This window comes from Microcebus murinus, chromosome 4 (assembly GCF_040939455.1).
Source record: "Microcebus murinus isolate Inina chromosome 4, M.murinus_Inina_mat1.0, whole genome shotgun sequence".
NCBI lineage: Eukaryota > Metazoa > Chordata > Mammalia > Primates > Cheirogaleidae > Microcebus > Microcebus murinus.
In genome coordinates, this window is record NC_134107.1 from 63,603,582 (window position 1) to 63,624,118 (window position 20,537).

General features: G+C 46.1%; 1 protein-coding gene across 1 annotated transcript in view; it reads right to left on the bottom strand.

Annotated features, from left to right (window-relative positions):
• Positions 1-20,537, bottom strand: part of TENM4 (teneurin transmembrane protein 4) — a 229,066-nt gene that overhangs the window by 25,113 nt on the left and 183,416 nt on the right. Inside the window, exons 20-22 of the mRNA XM_012744510.3 lie at positions 19,599-19,753; positions 13,569-14,446; positions 929-1,101 (exon numbers count right to left, since the gene is read on the bottom strand). Coding sequence (XP_012599964.2) covers positions 929-1,101; positions 13,569-14,446; positions 19,599-19,753 — 1,206 coding nt within the window. The remainder of the gene's footprint in view (positions 1-928; positions 1,102-13,568; positions 14,447-19,598; positions 19,754-20,537) is intronic.

Consider the following 20,537-nt stretch of genomic DNA (forward strand, 5'->3'; position numbering starts at 1 on the left):
AGACCCAGAAACTGAGGCTCAGAGAAGAATGACTTCACTCAGTTCACACAGGTAGGAGTTGGCCCTGGTCTTTCCACCCCAGAACCCCTGCTCTTGCCATTGCCCACACAGCTCAATACAGCTTCAATGGTCGTTCTTTTCCTGGAGGAGAAAACCGAGGGCCACAGTGGGTGAGGTGGACTGGAACTTGGGCCCCTGAGTGTCCGTGAGAGGCTTGTTTTACAACTTTGTGTTGAAACCTTTGGGAGGGTAGAGAGCTATCTAGGGGGCGGGGCAAAAAATCAGGCCAGGCTTTCCCTGGAGATGGCTTCTTCCTTTACAAGCTTACTAAATCCAACAAAGCTGTACCCCCCCACACACACACACCACATCCCATGAGAACTACTGAGGCAGACAGCAAGATTTCATCATTGTGATTTACCTGAAGCTAGAAGACCAACCCACACCAGGATGACTTGACAATGCAGAGAAGGGTCTCTTGTCTATGGAGTCCTAGCAGAGGCACAAACCTTCTCACCTGGGCTTCAGGAAGGATTTCTCCATGCCCAAACCCCTTTCATAATTAGTTGTAATTATTCTTGTCCTTTGTCCTCACCTGCACCAGTGGGAGCATACGTCTTTTAATCTGGGAGCCATTAGCATGGCAGAATAGCAAGGTCACCTGGATTAGCAGCTAATGGATTCTCTGCCCTTTGTTCTGATGATAATAGGATGGGACAATGAAATACTGTTCTGAGCTTCCGGGAGAGAATTTACTGGATTCAGGCTGGTATGTTTTGGAAATTAGGTGGCGACACAGACAGAAACCAGTTGTGATGCTTTCCTGTTCTTGGGCAGCTCTGGCAGTAGCTTGTTTCCTGTATCATCCGTCTCCAAAGGGGTCTCCCACCCCTCTGCCTCAGTGTCCCCAGGCCCCCACCTGGCTTACCTTGCAGCAGTGTGTAGAAGGCACCTGAGGCGGACAGGTTGGTGGTTATGGTGACATCATCCTTGCTTGAGGTTTCTACCTGGACATGCACTGAACTGTCTGTGTCACTTCGGAAACTGCTCACCTGGCCAGTAGGGAAGGTCACATTTGTCAGGCGGCCAAAGCTGTCATACCTGGAAACCAAAGGGGGGCACTGAGTAACAGAATTATAATGATGCTATGGCTTGAACTTGGCATGTTCTACCTCATGCCACAGTTTTGTGTGTTCTGCTTTTCTTTCTGGTCAGATACATTCTCATGTATTCTCCATCTCCTTCCACAGGACCATAGATTTCGGGATATGACTCCATCTGCTGAAATCCAACTGCAGAAAGATGACTGACCTCTCTGAGTCTTCCTTTCCTAATCCAAACAGTGGAGATGGTACCGCTGCCCTGCCCCCTGTCCAGGACTACCATGGAGGATGTGGGAAAGTGCCTGGTAGCTGCAAATTAGCATTCACTTGGAAGAGCTGGGATGATCCTGGCCATGAGGAGACAGCTGACCCAGTATCTTAGAACTGGGGGACTCCCCAGAATTGATATATAGTCAAACTCCAGTATGGTCTGCAAAATTCTGAAGAACCAGTTTTACAGGTTTTTCCTGAAAAACACTAGAGATGGGAACCATTACCCAGGGGATTCCCAGAAGATACAGATCCTGGGAAAAGGGGACTCAGAATTCAAACCAGGACTCAGGTCGCTAAGACTTGCAACCCTCCCCATATAGATTTCACATCTGGCACTAAGCGTCTATGTATCTGCAACTCTCAGAACCCACAGCTTTGGGCTGGTATGGTCTTTCTAAAGAATCATAATTGAATCTTAATTCTCTTTACCATTCTCCTGATAATAATAAAAGAAATATCTACCATGATTGAGCACCTCTAATGTACTAGGCATGGCGGTAGTTGCTTTTCACACATTTTTATTTAATCCTCATTTAATACATTTTTCTTTTAATCCTCATTTAATCCAGTCTAAAAGGTATGTATTATCTCCTTTTTGGAGGATCAGAAATTGAAGCTCAGGAAAGTGAAGTCATCTGCTCAAGGTCACAGAGTTAATAAGTATGACAGAATCAAAATTCAATTTAAAATCTACTTGCTTCCAAGCCACCACCTGCCTCTCTGTCTCCAATGAACATTTCCACACCATCCATTTGCAAGTGTCCATTGCTTGTGCTCCTCCCTGCTGCAGATGTGGTTGGAAGAAGGCAGGAGTGGGCCATTAACATTTTAATTATTGGTTTTAATTAGGGGAGGCTGAAGTGTAAAAAGACAGGCTTAAATGTGTGTGAATGGGGGAACGTTCTTCATCTACATGTCAATATTTCTGACTTCTGCTCCTGTGCAAGGCTGCAGTGTGGGGTCAGCTGGACATGTCTCCCCCATTTTTTTTCTTTTTTACTGTTTTGGTTTTACTTCCAGAGTACAGTTGGCCTCTGGGTTCCTGTGAGGGTTTTAACAATGGGGAAATGAAAGGCCAGATAGGTCAGCTCTATCTTGGCTCTTCCTGTGATTCCTTCCTGCTGGGCCTCGCTTCTTGCTGGGTCTCCTGGCTCTGCAGCGTGTATGGTTTCAGGTGAGACTCAGTGGGTGAGACTAGGCAGGCCTTTGCTGGGCAACTTGCTGCCCAGGACCAGACACTTGGGTGCTGCACTCCAGAGCCTGCCATTTGCCAGCTCTTTCTGTACCTGTGCCCGGCACAGATCACAGCACTCTTCACACCGAATGTAACAGTCCCTAGCACACTCTGCCCAGAGTAGGTGCTGGCAAAGGTCTTTTGAATGTGTCTCCTCAGTCCTTGGCCTAAGACCAATTCTTGGGGAAGGGCCGAGGGCTTTTGGGAAAGTTGAATCTCCATTGTGGAGGTGAGGAAGGGGAATGAAGCCCTTTCCAGGATGGCAGGCAATGCGGTGCTCTCTCTTACACTACCTAGGCAGGGCAAGGCTGTGGAACTGTACTGGGGCTCTATGACAGGCAGTTAGGGGGCTTTGAAATCCTTTTTCCTGTCATGACTTCTCCTCTCTCTTCTTTAGTACTGAGCCAGGTTCTTCCAGAAGGTCAGTCTGGCCTAGGTAGGCTGAAGCCTGGACTAGGTGGTCATAGGTGGAGTGTTCCTCAGAGCTGGGTGAGTGAAAGGACGGCACTGCTGATAAACTATCTAACAGAGAAAAAATGGGAGAAAAATCACAACACACAATTGCCCCTTTGTTTGCTTAACCACCTTTGGCTTAAATTGTTTTTTTCACAAGGCTGTTTTACAGAACTGGAACAGTACTGAGCAGACAGAAAGGGGCATGTAGCTCTCCTCCACATCTGCCAGAGCACAGTCTGAGGAGTCTGATAAAGCCAGTCTAGCAGAGAAGAAAAAACACAAATTGCCTCCTGTTATCATTTGCAACAATAACTGCTCTATCCTTTATCCCAATAAAAATAAATAAATAAATAAATTACTGGAATTCCTAAGAGAGTCTCACTTATAAGACAAGCTGCTAATAGCAATTTTTAGGCCTTTTCAGCAAAATATTGCTAGGGCACCCAAGTTTCTGAGCTAAAAAGCAAGACTCCAGGAACTGGTCTTTCCCTGGTCATCTTAACTATATCTGTGGTTCATGATTACACTGAGTCCTATCAGATCCTGAGACAATTTTTAAATCAGCAGGAAGATCGACTCCAGTCCAACAGTTTCATGGGATGGGGATGGTGTTCTAGTCTGATTCTTTGAGCACCTGTTACCCCTGTATATACTCTTTATTAAAATGAGACTATTCACTCAGACTATCTAATCTCCTGACCTAACCACATAAAAAAAGATTTTTATGGCTGCACATGGTAGCGCGCACCTGTAATTCTAGCACTGTGGGAGGCTAAGGTGGTAGGATCGGGTGAGCCCAGGAGTAGGAGACCAGGCTGAGCAACATAGTGAGATCCTGTTTCAGGCCATGATGGCACATGCCTATAGTCCCAGCTAGTCAGGAGGCTGAGGCAGGAGGATTGCTTGCGCCCAGGAGTTTGAGGTTGTAGTGAGCCATGATGATGCCACTGTACTTTAGCCCAGGCAACAGAATGAAACTGTCTCAAAAATAAAACGAAACAAAAAAATCATTTTATTATGCCATGCAAGACGCTTAAAAAGTAGCATTAGAGTCTTACAAATAAAAACTGGTAGAGAGATTATTAACTAGGGGTCATATGTCACCTCAATACCACTTCTAACAAAGCCTTGTTCAAATGCCACCTCATAATGCCCTCCCTGGTCTCTCCCACTGATACCCTATGCACACAGATCTATCCTAGAATGCCTCCCCTGCATTGCAGTGCTGACGTACAAGTTGTCTGCCTCTTCAGACTGTGAGTGCGTGAGGTCAGAACAGGTCTGTGGAGTCGGATCTCCAGGCTGGGAGCCTGGGTTCACCCTGCCTGGGTTCTGCCACCTGCCAGCAGCATGACCTGGGAGGACTGGCTCTCCATTTGTATCTGCTTCCCCAGCACTGGGACTGGCATAGCGAAGACCACAGGGAATGTTGGCTGAACAAATAAATAAACGCAGGACTGGATGTGCAAGGCCTCTTTCCTGCTCCGGGGGAGAGGAGAGACCATGATTCATTCATACACTAGCTCTTGCAGGACTTGGCAGAAGCTGGACATACAGTAGGTACATGATAAACATCTGCTGAATGCACAAATATGGAAACAGTGCTCACTAAATGATGCTTTAGCAATCTCCCCAGAATTTTAGTCTTGAAGACAGAAAGAGGCTTTATATAAAGGCAGACAATTGTAATTATTATTGAAGGTAGCCTGTGATGCATAATTAAATTGAGCCTGAAGAAGAGACAATGAAAAGGCCCCATGCCATCAAGATCTGGTTTTCATTTTATATGAGATGGTCAAAAAAAACAGTAATTTCCACCACTCACATTTTCCATTAGAAAGACTGAATGTCTTAATTAAATGAACATCAAATAGAACAACCAATTTAGAAAATTTTCCTGTCTCCTATTCATTCATTTCAGTATCTACCAGAGCTTGAGAAATGCCACTGGATCTCTCTGCTGCTTGATCAATACCTGTGATTATCCCATCAGAACCCTGTCTCTTCTGAGTCTGCATGGGAAGAACTGGACCTGCCCATCCTCTGGACCATGCACACATTTGCCCCATGGGCCACCTCTGCAGAACCCTTTCTGCTCCACTAAAAGGGCTGCTAAGAGCTGCCCAACAAGATGCAGGGACCTGGAAGGGGCTCTAAGTGGCTGCTTCACACCCCAGTCCTGTGATTGTGTGGCTTCTGGACAATGGATTAGTTACATTTGTCATGGCAAGTTTTCTTTCTTTCTAACCAAGAGGAATAGAAGGAACAATTGGTATGGAGAGGTCTCTGGAGCCAGATGATATTGTGTTCCTCCTCACCTTCAAGTCCCCACCACAAATGATATCTTTGTAGCCGTTGTTATATAACAACCTTGTTAAGTCTATTTCCCCCTCTATAAATAAGGATAGTAGATACCTATCTCATAGACACACCGCAAAGACCAAAAGAGGTAAGTATTTAAAATGAAGTGCCAACTTCTTACCAGGGCCTTCAGGACCCCAAGGGACTGTCCTCACTGGAATGTCAACCCCCTGAGGTCAGGAACTTCACTGGGTCTCTGCTGTATCCCCATAACTTAGAGTGTCTGGCATATAGGAGTTGCTTAATAATGTGAATGAATGAATGCTGGCCAAATGGCCTGGCTCTTTCCTGCCTCGCTTTCTGATTTCACCTTGAACCTGATTTCACTTGAATCTGATTTCACTTCACCTTATGTTCTGCATTTCCCTGCATCTGCCTCTGGTCCCCAAACGTGCCAAACTCAATTCATGCTGGGGGCGCTCAACACTTACTACTCCCTTTGCAGGAACGCCCTTTGCTCCAAAGTTGGTGTGGCTCGTTCCTTTCATCATTCACGTTTCAGTTCAAGTGTTACCACTTCAGTGAGATCTTCTCTGACCACCACTTCTAAAATAGATAGGTCTCCCCTCTGCACCACATTGTCCTACTTCATTGTCTTTACTATGCTTATTATCTTGTTTACTTGTTTGTTGTCTGTCTCCTTCTACTAGAATATAAGCTCCAGGGGCACAGGGGCCTTGTCTGTGTTCTTGGTGCCCAGAGGAGGACTCAGCACGTAGAAGGTATCCCGTACATATTTAATTAATGAATGAATAAATAGATAAGTGGTAGATATTATTGCTGATTTTTCAAGATATTCACTGAGAGCAACTAAGAACTTCATCCGTTTTACCTCTGCCCTCCATATGAGGAGGGGAAAGCTCACTAATACTCCCACAGTGCCTTTTAGGTACCAGGCTCCATGCTCATAACCATCTTTTGAGTAGTAGGCATTAGTGTTGTCTTTTCACAAATGGTGAAGGAGAGGCTCAGAGAGGATCAGTAACTTGCCTAAGATCACACAGCCAATAGAGGAATATAGATTGAAAGTCAGGTCAGTCTGATCTCAAAGAACGTATTATTTTATCAAGCTTCCCATAAAAATGATACTGTTTCAAAAGTCAAAACCTTTGTGTTCATCACCGCGTTAAAGAAAACCTAGTGCCCGGAAGCCTCAAGTGGGTCAAAAAGTCTGACAGTTTTCCCTTCGGGGGGCTTTGCTTTGCGGTCACTGCAGTGGACTTTGCAGCGAGACCAAGTCCCCATCTGGGGGTACGATAGAGATGGCCAGATGACCGCTTTTCTTTACTTCCTTCCACTGACTTTACTCCACTTGTCTAAAGCATCTTTGGAGCACAGCGAAAGAAACATATAAAAGATTCATACGGCTGCTGTGAACTTGGCTCTCAGAATAGGATGGCTAAAGGGAATCTTCACACACACCGCTAGGCTTTCTTCTTCACACTCAATACTTCAGCTCAAGCCACTTACTATGCACAGCTGGCAAGGAAAATGCCAAATTGCCTCTATGATACTCAACTCTTGCTGATCTTAACTTTTTGGTCAAAACATAAAGATTTGATTTCTATGCCTTTGAGCTGGGATTGTTCCAAACAACACTGTAATCAACAAGGGGAACTGGACACCGCACAGTCTGTGAATAATTAGAGTGCCCAGCCCATGCACACAGACAGTGCCCTGGCTTGGGCCGCTGTCACAGACGGCATCACTACACCATTAGCTACTCCAAAGCGGGTTCACAGCCAGGGCACTTTGTGGCTTCTGGAGTAAAAACGTGCGCTTGCTTCCCATTTCACAAGAGTGAGGAAGGCCAGGCTTCAGGGCCCTCCAGATCTCGTCCACCCTGCCATGCTGTACCTGAGGCAGTGCCTCTGGGGGACAGTGCTTAGGATTCGGGCAGGCCTGGCACTGAACCCTGGCTCAGCCACTCGTGTCTAACACGTCTCGCAGCTGCTTGGTTCTTGTGCTGGTTATTTTCTGTGTCCACTCCCCATCCTCCGCCCCCCCAATCCATTTTCTGCTCTTCTCTGTGCCCAGAGCAGCCGAGCCCTGCAGGCTGCATGCCTGGGGCACCTTGCTGGCTCACTTCTCGTTGGGACAGGTCAGTGATAGGCACTGGTGAGACAGTGGAGGTCAGGAGAAGTTTCTCCTCACCCCTTCTCTCCTCCATGGCCGAATCTCTAGCACACTCGGCACCTATCCATGATTACGCTTCAACTAGGCGGCTTCTCCTTTACGATCACACCCCCCACCAGGCTTCAGTCACAAGATCCTGCAGCAACTACCCCACCTTGTGCTGCAGCCTAGAGGTTGGTAACGGCTGTTAACTGTTCTTAGTGCCTCAGCACCGTTTCCTGAGTCCCTTATCCCTGCCTACAGCTCCATAACATGTCTTCATTTGAAAGGTATTTTTGCCGGGTATAATATCTGGGTGGACAGGTTTTTGGTTTTATTTTTTGCTTTCAGCACTGCTGTCTTCTAGCTTGCATGGTTTCTAATGAGAAGTCTGCTATAATTCTTACCTTTCTTCCTTTTATAAAATTCCTTTTTTTTCTAGCTGCTTTCAAGTTTTTCTCTTTTTCTTTTGTATTCAGCCTATTTGAATATGCTATGCCTAGAAACGTATGTATGTGTGTGTGTGTGTGTGTGTGTATGTGTTTATTCTGCTGGGTGCTGTCTGAGCTTTTTGGATCTGTGGTTTGGGGTCCACTATTAATTATGGATAATTCTTGGCCATTATTTCCTCAAACATGTCTTCTGCCCTGTTTTTCCCCCTCTTCTCCTAGGATTCCAATTATAGGTATGTCAGACCATGCGATATTGTCCCACAGCTCTTGGATGCCCTGTTCTGTATTATTTTTCCCATTCTTTTTTTCTCTGTGTGTTTTAGTTGGGTAATTTCTATTGACCTGCCTTCTTTCCTCTGCTTTGTCAAGCTGTGTTATCAAGAGGGAGAAGCCCATCAAAGGCTTTCCTCGTCTCTATAACTATGGTTTTCATTTCTAGCATTTCTATTTGATTCTTTCTTATAGTTCCATGTCTCTCTGCCAAAACGATCCATCTGATCTTACACATTGTTCACCTTTCCCATTAGAGCCTTTAATATAATTATAGTTATTTTCAATTCCCTGAAAGATAGTTTCAACATGTGTCATGTCTGAACGTGGCTCTGGTGACTTCTTATCTGCTGGGAACGTGCTGCTTTTTCCAGGCCCTTCGGTATGTTCAGCTGAACGTGTGACCTCTTGTGTAGCACGGTACAGGCTGGGCAATTGCCTGGAAATGGGTGTGAGTCTCCTTCCACTGGGACTCTTGTAAGGGGGTTCAAGTTAATTTAGTTAGGGTTTGGGCTGTCTTTGTGGTTTGTTGCTATGGCGAACCTTAGTGCATCATAGGCTTTAAATGCCTCTAGTACTTCCTTGTGTTTAGGATGCGAAACTGGTTTGCCAAAGGGTTCTGTTCTCCGAGTCTGCTCCACCCTTTGCCTTGGGTCCTCCCTTTGGCCGCACCTCAGGGAGGGTCTCTTTCCACTTTCCAAGCTCTCGCCCCTCCTCGCCCCGTCTCCCAGAAGCGTTCTGCTCCTCACTGCTCCTGGTAGCCCTTCGGCTGGCCGTGGTGCTGGCGCAGTGTCCTCTCCTATTTTGACTAAGCCTCAGCCTCGCAGTGGGGCCTCTCTGGTGGCTCTGCCTCTGCTCAGGCTGCAGTTCCGGGCTCCCTACGTACTCCTCCTCCTCTCCCAGCTGCTTTTTTTCTTTCTTTTCTCCCCTCACTCAGCTGAAAGGATTTCCCCAGTCTAGTGACAAAGTAGGGCAGCATTACCTGCTCTTCTTTTCACAGATGGAGGCTTTTGCTCCTGATGGGAGATGAGGTCAGAGGGCCTGGGTGGAGCAGGTGTTTGTGCCCCTCAGCAGCCGCTGTACGCCCCCTACCCCAGGTTGGCCACAAGGGATGGTCCTTAAATTCTTCTCTGTTCTTTCCTGTGGGAAAACTCCTGGTGGGATTTGTGGAGAAAATCCTGGAGAGGATGTGGACTCCCCCAATTTCTGCAGCCTCTGAGGGCTTCATACTCTCTTACCAGTACACACGGAGCCCCCACAAATTCGCCGACCACCCTAGCTGAACTCTTCTTACCTGTGTCTGACTGCATCTACCCCAGGTAAGCTAGCGCTCACATCTTGTCTCTTTCTGCAGGAGTCTGTCTCTCCTTGGATTTGGGCCGGTTGGTTGCCCTGTGACCTCAGAGAAGGAGTTCAAGGAAGACTCAAGAATTTACCTTTTGTCTGACTCATTTTCATGATAAGGTTGGGAATGATGTACTTTCCAGCTCTTGTATCCTTAAGCGAAACCTGGAAGCCAAGTCTCTTCATTTGACCCATCTGAGTGAATCCTATGTCCTCTTGGGAGCACCAATGGTGCTGGAGCTGAGATTTGACATTCTTCTCCCCACAACATATATTTTTCTTCTGTCTTGCTCTCTCTTTCCTCCGGAATTTACATTTCATTTATAAAATCTTTACCGTCTGTCAGCCCTACTAGCTGGCTTGCTATAGAGACAGACTAGTAAGGGTCTCACAGCAGTTAATGTGAGCGTAATTATAACACAAGCTGTCACAAAGCACTGTGGGAGGCCAGAGCCACTTCCCCTGTGAAACCTGGGGAAGCCATTGCTCACGCCCACCCAGCAAGTCAATTCTGGAAACCGGCTTGTGCTCATCAGTCCATTTACTGAGCCACCAAATGCCATCTGACCAGGAGCCACGGTCTGAGAATAATGATGCCACACGCTGGAGATGAGGATGGCATTTCTGACTCCTTTGAGGTTTTCTACCAGCAGACCTGTGGGCTGAGGGGAGGAAAGTAACCTTGATTCTCTAGAACTGTGAACTCTTCAAGTCAAATTGCTCTGAAGTGTATGATGTTATGTAAGATGTATTATTTAATCTCTTAAGAGGATCGATAAAGCCAACTACAACTTGTTTCAATAATAGCCCATGTCATAGGCAAGCCTGGGCTGTTTTGTAAAAAATTTCATTAATAGAATATTTGGGTTGGAATCCACTAAGCCAGTGGTCCCCAACCTTTTTGGCACCAGGGACTGATTTCATGGAAGACACTTTTTCCACTGACTGGGATGGGGCTGGGGGGCAGGTAGAGAAGTGTGGAGCTCAGGAGGTGATGCATGGCTGGCAGGTTGGGGACTGCAGCACTGAGCTACCTAATGGAGCTACAGGTAGAAAATTCACTGGAGCAATGGTTCATTGGCAAAATCTGTCCAAATCTTCATTAAGTAAGACACACCATAATGGTATATACACCACACCCTTACTTCTACGGAGCTTCTAGTTTTCAAAGTATTTTTATTTTTGGTATTTATTTAGTTTTTTGATCCTCATGATGGCCCAGAAATGGGATTATTTCTGTCTGGTTGACACCTGGGTCTGGAAGCCAGCTGGCCTGACCCTGAGTCACACAGCTAACATCCTGTGAAAACAGTATCTGGTACTATCGCTTGTTCCCAGTCTGGGCTGAACCATTTTGCCTCAGGCCACTCTAAATGCCATTTCCCAGCCCGTTTTGGATATTCTCAGGGATCTGACTTCTTTCCTGGTTCATATCTTGATCTCTCCTACTTGACACTTGATTCTGCTCTTCTTGCCTGACCTCTGATTCCTACCTACCCTGATTAAAGCTTGTGTCTGCTCCTTTCATTAGTTTACTTGCATCTGCTTCTGGAGAATACCTTTCACACCCAGATAACACTTCTGCAATGACCGGTACTGCCACTAATATTACTTGAACTAATAGCAGCAGCAGCTGTCACATGAGTGCTTAGGATGGGTCAGACATTGAGCTTTCCATGTTTTAGCTCATCGAAATTTTGAACCTCAGACTATCCCTATGAAATAGATACTATTTTTAATCCTTATCATACAGACAAGTCAGCAAGAACATAGGTGAACCTCGCTGTGCAGGTGAAAGAATGCAGACCTGTGTTCTGGCTCTGCTATATATTCACTGTGTGATTTTACACTTGTTACCGAATCTTTCTGTGCTTCAGTTTGTTCATATGTAAAAAATGTGCATGACAATCCCTATCATCTAAGGTTGCCGTGAAGACTAAATGGGAAAGAGCCTGGCACATAGTAGGATCTAAAAAAAAAACCTAGTTTTCCTTTCTAATTTAAGGTTTTTCTCTTCCATTTCTGGTTTGTGTCAGCAAGGATCAGTGCTCCTCCTGGGTACTGTGAAGTTGATTCTTTGGGATTCCAAATGGCATTTTATAAAGAGCAATTGTAGTAACGTTCCTTCTTCATAAAACCTCAACTATGGCTGTGTATTTCATCAAGTAAAGAGAGAGAGAGATCCTCTCTGATAGAAGTGTAGGAAACGGTCTTAGATTTCAGGGGTGGAAGAGAGTAGCGGTTGCAGTGATGTGTAAGTGTTTATTTTGGGATCTGAGGGAGTGACCTCGGGAATTAATTGAGTGCACAGACTTGCTCTGACAAAGAAACCCCTGTACTGGCTAAATAACGTATAAGAGATTTCCATCGAGCAAGGGGGAAAATTGAATTATTTAGCGTATTTCCATTTCAATGAGTTAATCAAGATAATTGTTGTTTCCCTGGATCTTTGTCTTTTCTTTGTAATTAACAAGGTCCTTATTTGAAGAAAGGAATTTAGCCAGTGAACTTTGTACAAATTCCTGTGACATTTTTTGTGCAAATTATATTTAAAAATCGATTACAGATTCTTTTCCTTTGGATTCTACTAGGACTGTGAGAAACTGATGCTTGATCAAGCTTGAGAAAAACTTAGGGTTCAAGGAGTCAAGTTCATTGGGAATTAAGAAACTCAACTGGGGCGGGGAAGGGCAGCAGGGCAGAGCTGAAAAAGCATGAGCTCTGGCATCAGACAGACTTGTGTGTAACCCTAGTTCTGCCATGTTCTCACTATCAAATGGTGGGCAAAGAAGCCTCTCTGGGCCCCAGTTTCTCAATAAAACAGATAATATCGCCCATCTACCAGAGCTGTTGTGAGGATTAAATGCAATGATACAGTTCCTAGCTCACAGCTGATGCTCAACAAGGCTAGTTCCTGCCCCATCTCTCGCATTCTTATCTAATGCTGACATATTCAGCAGTCTTAGTTGTCTGGAACGTGGCTAAGATCTCAAAGAGACGCTTAAAAATTTACACAGAAAAAGAGATGTTAGTCCATTCGTTAAAATATCTTATAGAGAAACACCTTAGACATATATTTGATTTGGGCTAGAGTCATAATAAGCTGGACTTCTGGTTCTCTGGCCATACCCTGTAAGAAGCTCTCTAGGATCAAAAGCAGGGGAGGGAGCTAGTGAGGTAAGCACTACGTCTGGGACAGATGGTGACATGAGCGCCACCCTGAGGGAGGAAACTGTGCCCTTGAGATCAGGAGCTAAGAAAAGAATAGTTTAAATCACTGCAGGCAGGGGCGAAGGGGTCTGTATCCTCATTTCCCCACTTCCTGGAAGCTGTCTTCATACTGCAGCATAATAGGCAATTATTGTTGTTCCTTATCAATGACTAACTCATGAAAAGAAAGGTTTCATTATGTCAGTGTAATATGTTTGAGAAGGGAAGCATGTAACACACTTCATAAGGAATTCCACCCAAAATGGTTAAAGTGGAAATTTTTTTTGGAACTTAAAGACATGAGCTTCAATTATATGGAAAATTCACCCACATGGGACCATTCCTTCTCCCCTTGCCATACTTGTAGACAGTGGTCATATGAAAATGCTAGCACTTCATCAAGTACTTTTCATCTACATCATCTCCCTGTGGTATGCTGGGCAGGTATCCACTGTGCCCATTTTATAGATGTGGAAACTGAGGACTAGAGAGATTAAGTCCATGGTAGAGCTGGATTGAAGTCCAACTCCTCTGACTCCAAAGCTCATGCCCTTCTACTACACCATTTCCTTCCTAGGAGAAATAATCTGGAATAAGAACATACAGAATTTATCACATGTAATGGTTTGTATCCCAAATCATGAATCGAAATGAAATACACCCCCTAATTAACACCCCATCAGTTTACCTCTGATCCTACAATGCACTTAATGAAACAAAACCATCAGATGGTCTTGTCTGGATACTTACTCGTAAAATGTAGTCCATCCGTTTTCATTGCTTTTGGTTGCCAGAAGGCCGGAGTTGCCATGGTATGTCATCATGGCCAACTCGTGTCCTTGTGTGGTCACACTCTTGAGCGCACTGTTGGTGCCCATGGTCACCCAGTATACCTGGCCATCTGGGACCACCAGCCAGAGGGGCATCCCGGTAGAGTCTCGGCGGACGTTAACCATGTTGCCGTTGTTGTCTGTGATGAGTGTGACGTCACCATCCCCGGTGTAGGTGAAGTTGTACAGGTAGTCTCCTGTGGGAAGACTCTGGGTGTACAGGTGCTTGCCACTGGTATCAAACAGGTAGAGCTCCTGGTCGATTGGTGAGGACAGCTCATACATGTTCTGGGTGTTGAGGAAAGGCCTGTTCTTTCGGATAAACCGAATTCGGATATTCCCAAGGTCAGCCACATAGAGCTCCCCATCCGCACACACGGCCAAGGAAGAGGGGGTATTCAGCTTTGCATCCTTGGCATAACCATCGTCTCCAGAGAAACAATCACAGTTGGCATCGTTTTTACAATCACAGCCACTGGGGGCCCCAGCGACGAGTGAGATCTCTCCACTAGTGGTGACCTGCCTGATGCGGTTGATCTTTTTCTCATCAGTCTCGGCAATATACAGCACCCCATTGTGTGAAACAGCCAGAGCGGTGGCTGACTCCAGGGTCGCGTGGATGGCCACCTTGCTCAGCAAAAAGTGGTCAATGCCGGGGACCTGGCAGTGCATGGGCCTCCCGGCGACAATGCGTACCTGGTGGTTTTCAGAGATTTGCAGGACCACGTTGTTGTCAAGGACATAAAGTGAGTTGTCCATTGGGTTGATGGCTAAGTCTGTGGGCCACTCCAGGCGAACCTGCCAATGAAGACACCAACACTCAAACGACTGGCAAGATGCCCACCACTAATCATCCCACATCCCATACAGCTTGTAACACACTGCCTTCATACAGTCTTGCTTGATCCTCATGCAGCCTGTTATCAACACTGAAGTGTCAGCCCCCGGTCAGAGTGAAACCATGACACAGCTGCCACTGAGACATCTGAGGGTCTCCGTTAGACGGACAAAGCATGAAGAAGGGATAATGACAACAACAACAAGACAGCAGGCAAGTGGACAGACTTTGGAGTTAGATAGGCCTGGGTTCAGCTCCTAGTCCACCACTTATGACCATGGGCAAGTTACTTGGCCACTCTGAGCCTCTACATTCACATCTGGAAAATAGGGGTGACAGCAATACAGAGTGCCTGACCCACTGTAAGCTCTCAAACAAGGGCAGCCGATGTTCTAGAGGTGGGAGGGCAGGGCAGAGGGAGTCTGGAGGCAGAAGTAGGAGTTGTTCAGAGGCTTAGGGAAGACTCTTTGTGAATGGTGGGTATGGTACATGTATGGAAGATGATCTCTCAGTTCGAATTCATGGGTTAATGAACTGGCCAGGTGCCAGCAATATAAAGACAAAATAACCATAGCCACTGCTGGACCATAGTTGTAGACCAGTGATTCTCAAATCTGGCTTCACATTCAACTTATTTGTGGAGATTTTAGAAAATATTGGTGCACAAATCCCACCCTTCATCAGTTAAGTCAAATCCGTGGGTGTGGGGCTCGGGCACTGGCATTACTTTGGAAATCTTCCTGGTGATTCTAATGTGGGGTTGGGAATCACGGCTGGATCCTCATCTTTATGGTGTGATGATCAGACAGAGCAGTGTTGGCAATGCAGGCACTGGTCAGAGAGCAGAATGGCAGGGTTCTCTGGAAGCCTAGCATTTAAGCAAAATCCCCAGATGATTTCTGTGCACACTGACACTAGTGCAGCCCTGCTCTAGATAATGGTTTCTGTATCTCAAAGAAGAGGTCCTCCTGGAAGAGATGATGGCAGCTGTCTGCGTGCACCAGCAGTTCAGAGTTCCTGGGTGCTAAGGTAGCCTCCTGTGAGCCAGGCAGGGAAATGGGCAGGGATCGCGGTGAGCCTTCAAGCGGCTCCCGGGGATTGCAGCTGGCAGGGTCTGAGTGAGGAAAGCCGCGTTCAGTGCTGTAGAGGCTGGGTTGTTGGATATGTCACACTGGGAGGTGCTGGCACTAAGGGGAGCCCTTTGCTGATTGTGTCCCTCAGAGGTCCAGCCATGCTGCGTGTGAGCCAGGAGTGCCAACAGGTGCATCCTTGTGCTGGTTTTTCTACCCCACCTAATGACTCATCACCCCTACAAAGCCTCGATATTTGGTCCACCTTGGGGCTTACTTGAGCAAGTGTATACTTAAGCAAGAGAAAAGAAGTTTCTCTTCCAGGAATTTGCTCTTGTACACCATTGTCTGCAAGAGTGCTTTTTATCACAGCCATTTTTGATAATGGTAAAAAAACTGGAACCCACGCAAATGCCCAACAACCAAGAATTAGCTAAATAATAGTACATTTAGTTCAACTGTAAGTTAGAATGCTGTGTGTAGTTGTTAAATGTGATGCTATAGATGGGTATTTAATGACATGGGAAAATGTTTGCTATGTATTAAGTGAAGAGGACAGGTTATAAGCACAATGTGATACCAAGTGGAGAAAAAACACAAAAAGTTTAGAATAGATTATGGACAAAAAGAGGATTAAAAGCTTAAGGGATATATACCAAAATGTTAACCATCCTGGAATTAAAGGTAATTTTAATTTTCTTCTTTGTGATTTCTAACTTATATTTCTTACAATGTAAAGGTGGTATTTTCCAATGTAAAAAGAAACCCCAATAAATCATATACACATGAGATGAGGCCACCTCCTCTTGCCCCTCTCAGCTCAGGGCCACTCAGGCCGGGGTAGGCCATTCTCAGTTCTTCAGAGCTCTGTCCTCAAGTCCTGCCTCCTAACACCTCCTTGCTCCCTCACTCCCAGTCGGGGTCCCTGAGTCACGGAGCCAGGGAGCTGCGGCAGGGTGGCCGCCAGGGCTGCTGCTTCACACTCCCCTGCTCTCTGCAGCACAGCGTCTGGGCAGCTTTCAGGCTGCATTAAGAACACAGTTTGCTCTAAAGTGACAGGGGGATTTTCAATTTCCTAAAACCCATTTCTTGTCAACGCTGGCTGCTAAATATTTTATGCCCTCTGGTCCTGTGGCACCTTGGGGAACTGCTTGAAGAGACCTCTCTATCTGTCATTATGGTGAAGAGATGGCTCCTGATGGATGGGGTGGGGGAGACAGAGTCAGTGGAGGGCGAGGGGAGAGGAAGGAATGAAGAACAAGTGCTTTCCTACACTCTCCCCTTATGCCAAGTGCACAGAGGAGCCTGGGGAGGGCGCAGGGGCACTGCTCCAGGTGTCGGTCTGTCACGCTGCCTGTTGGTAATGATTGTGCCAAGGCTTAACTTCCTTCACCAGAATGGAGGGGCTAGACATTACAACATCAGAGGTCCTCCACCTCCCACGTTTTATGGTCCTAGCACAGAACGGATTGTCGGATGAATGAATGAATGAATAAACAGGGAATGGCATAGAGAGAATGACAAATTGGGACCAGGACACCTCATTTTCTATGCCACTTCCATAATTACCACATGGCAAATTATTCAAGTTTCTTAAACACTGAACTTCTTTCCCCCTGTATAAAAGGGGATAATACATATTACATAGGGTAGTTGTGAGGATAAAATGAGACAATATACAAGGAGGTTCTTTGTATTAATAGATTATAAAGGGGCATGTTTCCATCCTATTCCTTACTAGTAGGTGGGCACTGTGCTAGGCAATTTGTGTACATGATTTCATTAAAAAAAATTCTTTTCTACATCCGTGATGGAACCTGGTACAGGGCTCTATATTTATAAATGCATTTTCTTTTGCCAAGCCTCTGTTTTCTTATCTATAAAATGGGGTACATAATATCTACCCTATGGGATTATTGTGACCACACAATAAGAAAAGAGAAGTGGTACTTATCTCTAAATCCCCATTTCTAACAGAGAGCCTGGCCTAGTACGTTCTTATTTGGGACCCTAGGTACAGAGTTATACTCTCTCTGTGGTGGCCATACCCTGCTGAGCTGAGAACTGATCTCCTGTTCTTAACAGGCTGCAGTACCTTCTGTTCCTTCTCTACTCTTGCCTCCCTCTGGTTTCTTTCTGTGCCTGGTCTCTGGAAGGAGACCAAGCTTCCTCGGTTCTCCCCTTTGCACTCTTGCCTCTGAGCTGTGCTCTTCTCTCTCTGGCTTACGCCCCTGCTCCCATGAGGCAGCAAAGTATCTGAGTATTGGTGACAGAGGAAGCTCTGAGAATGAAAGCCAGTACCCTCTGCCCATGTGTATATGTAAAAATATATGCCTGCTGTTGGAGCGTTTGATAATTAAAAAAAAAATCTCCCATGCCATGATTCAGACAAAGGGAGTGAGGGCCGGGAGTATAGCGATTTCAGTCCAGGATTTCTGAATCTAAGTGTGGGTTTTTCACCCCCTCCACTCTATGCCAGTTGTCTTCCAAGCCTTTGATCTGGCTGCTTGGCAGCACCTCTATCTGAAGTTAAACAATTTTCCAATGTGTGCACTGAAAATTTTCGGCACCCTATGCTGGCTGGTTGAGAACTGAAAATACTTGCATGCACATCCTTAGGCCATAGCAGCTTGCTGATGGGTAATTCAAGCTTGCTCACAGACCAGAGAGGGAAAGTCTCGAGCCAGCAAGGGGAAGCCTGCCAAATTGCAAAGACGAGTGGCAGAGAACAGATTCCATTCTGGAGTGTAACAATCACATTAGTTGGCGCAGAGGGAAACCACCCCAGCATGCGACAGAGATGTGACATGTGCTGGGACTGCCAGCAGCAGCCATGGGGCCCTGCGGAAAGGCTCAGTGACACATGTCAGTAACAGAAGCAGGCATGGCCAGCGAGACTAGGGCAGGTGCCACAGCCAGCGGAAAAGGGCATGCATGTGCAGGCCCCCCTAAATGTGAGGGGGTTTAAAAAGCTAAGTGCTGCTGGAGCTGAAATCAATTTATAATTTGATATAATTCAATGCTCCTGATTTCCCAGGTTTTGGTAATGTTGGCAAGATTCAGCACAGGCCAGGATCTGCCAAGGGATCTAGCAATAGAGGACACGTCCCTTGCCAAGTCATCACAGAATGTACTCACAGCCAGTCTCTCGTGTCTCTGACCTGTACTGGTGTCTGCCCGCTGAGGTCCAAGCTCTTTGGAGTGGAATGGCAAGGTCTTTCCCAAACTGGCCCCAACCCATGCTTCCTGTTGCAGCTCCTGCCACTTTCTTTCAAGTACCCTATGCTCTGCTATTCGATTTTCCATGTTCTTTGAATGTACAGGTTCATTAACATCTTTGTGCCTTTGCATATGCCATCTCCTTTGTGTGAAATGTCTCCTTTTCTCTTTTGCCATTCAGAAAACCCCTGTACTACCTTTAAAACCTGGCACAAATGTCACCTCCTTTGTGAACATGGGCACTAGAACGTTTGTTTCTACATCACCTCTGAATAGCCAAGCCGTGCTAGGAGCCTTGTACTCATCGTTTCATGTATTCTCAAGGCCATCCTCCCAGGATGACGTGAATTATTTCCATTTTACAGATAGGAAAAATGAGGCTCAAAAGACTTCAGAAACTTGACTAAAGTTACTGAGCTAGTGAGTGACAAAGCTAGGATTCAATCAATTGATTAATCAATTAATCAATCAACAAATATGGGCTGAGCTCCTACTGTTGCCAGTCACCCTGGTTACAGCAGAGGAAAATACTGACAGAATTTCTGTCCTCATGTAGCTCCCAGTCTAGAAAGAGAACAATGTACAAGTACGTGTTGGTGTTACCAAAGAGGAAGTTCAGGCCCCTGAGCCTCCACTATGGCCACACATTGTTACCCCGATGGTGAACTCCCAGGGCATGGCTGTGTCGTGCCCATCACGGGCCCAGCACCAAGGGAGTGTCCTCACAGGCTGGTTCCATGCAACGATGAACTGCCAGTGGGCTGTCCGGGCAGCAGAGGAGAGGACCGGCCCAGGGCTCTGGCAGACGAAGCCTCCTCCTTACCTGAGAAATATCCATGACAGAATCACAGCTGAGGGGCCGGGCCGACGTCAGATCATTGGAGCCCAGCAGGGTGGAGATGATCCCATTCTGATCAATGCGTCTGATCATGGTGCCATCCACGAAGTAGATCAGCCCGAACTTGTCCACCGTAATGCCTGGGGACGGAGAGGCCAAAGCAGGGAATTCAGTGTTAATTGATGATAAGGCCCGGCACTTTCAGGAGCCTTGCTAGCTGACAAAGCACCTTCATACATGACTGATCTGACCCTCCCACAACCTTCATCCCTTTTAAAGGTGAGGACACTGAGGCTCAGAGGCTTTGAGTGACTTGCTCAGAGCAGGGATGGAAACACGGGTTTTCAGATCTTCCAGGGCTCTGGTCCTCCCACCTTGCTGCCTCCGGAGATTATCTACCTCCTTAGCCACCCACTAAAACCGGACTCATAACGTCTGGGGTTTTGTGAGCTCTAGAGCTAGTGGCAAGGAGAATCTTTTTCAATATCAACACTGTGAATTATTTAAAATAACCTACTTCTGAAGCCCTGTAATTATAATAACTGAATCTCCTTTTTCATAATAATCCTTTTCTTTCAAGATAATTGTCCTTCATGTTTTTCTATGCTTATTATTTTAGTTTCATTGGTCATTACAAAAGTATAGACTGTAAAATGGATCCTATGGATTTGTGTAGAGAATATTATTGAATTTAATTTCTAAAGAAGTTCTCCTGAAGAGAGGAGTCAGAATTCTCACTCAACATCATCTGCTGTGTTCACCAGATCATCTCACCCCATTCACTTTCTCCCTGGCCCAGCTTGGGCGACCGTGGGCAAGTCCCTGGGCATCTCTGCATTTGTTTTCTCAGCTGCCTAACAACAGGATTGTTCTAAATCTGTATTTCTCACTCTAGGATGTGTGTGAGAATCACCTGAGGAGCTT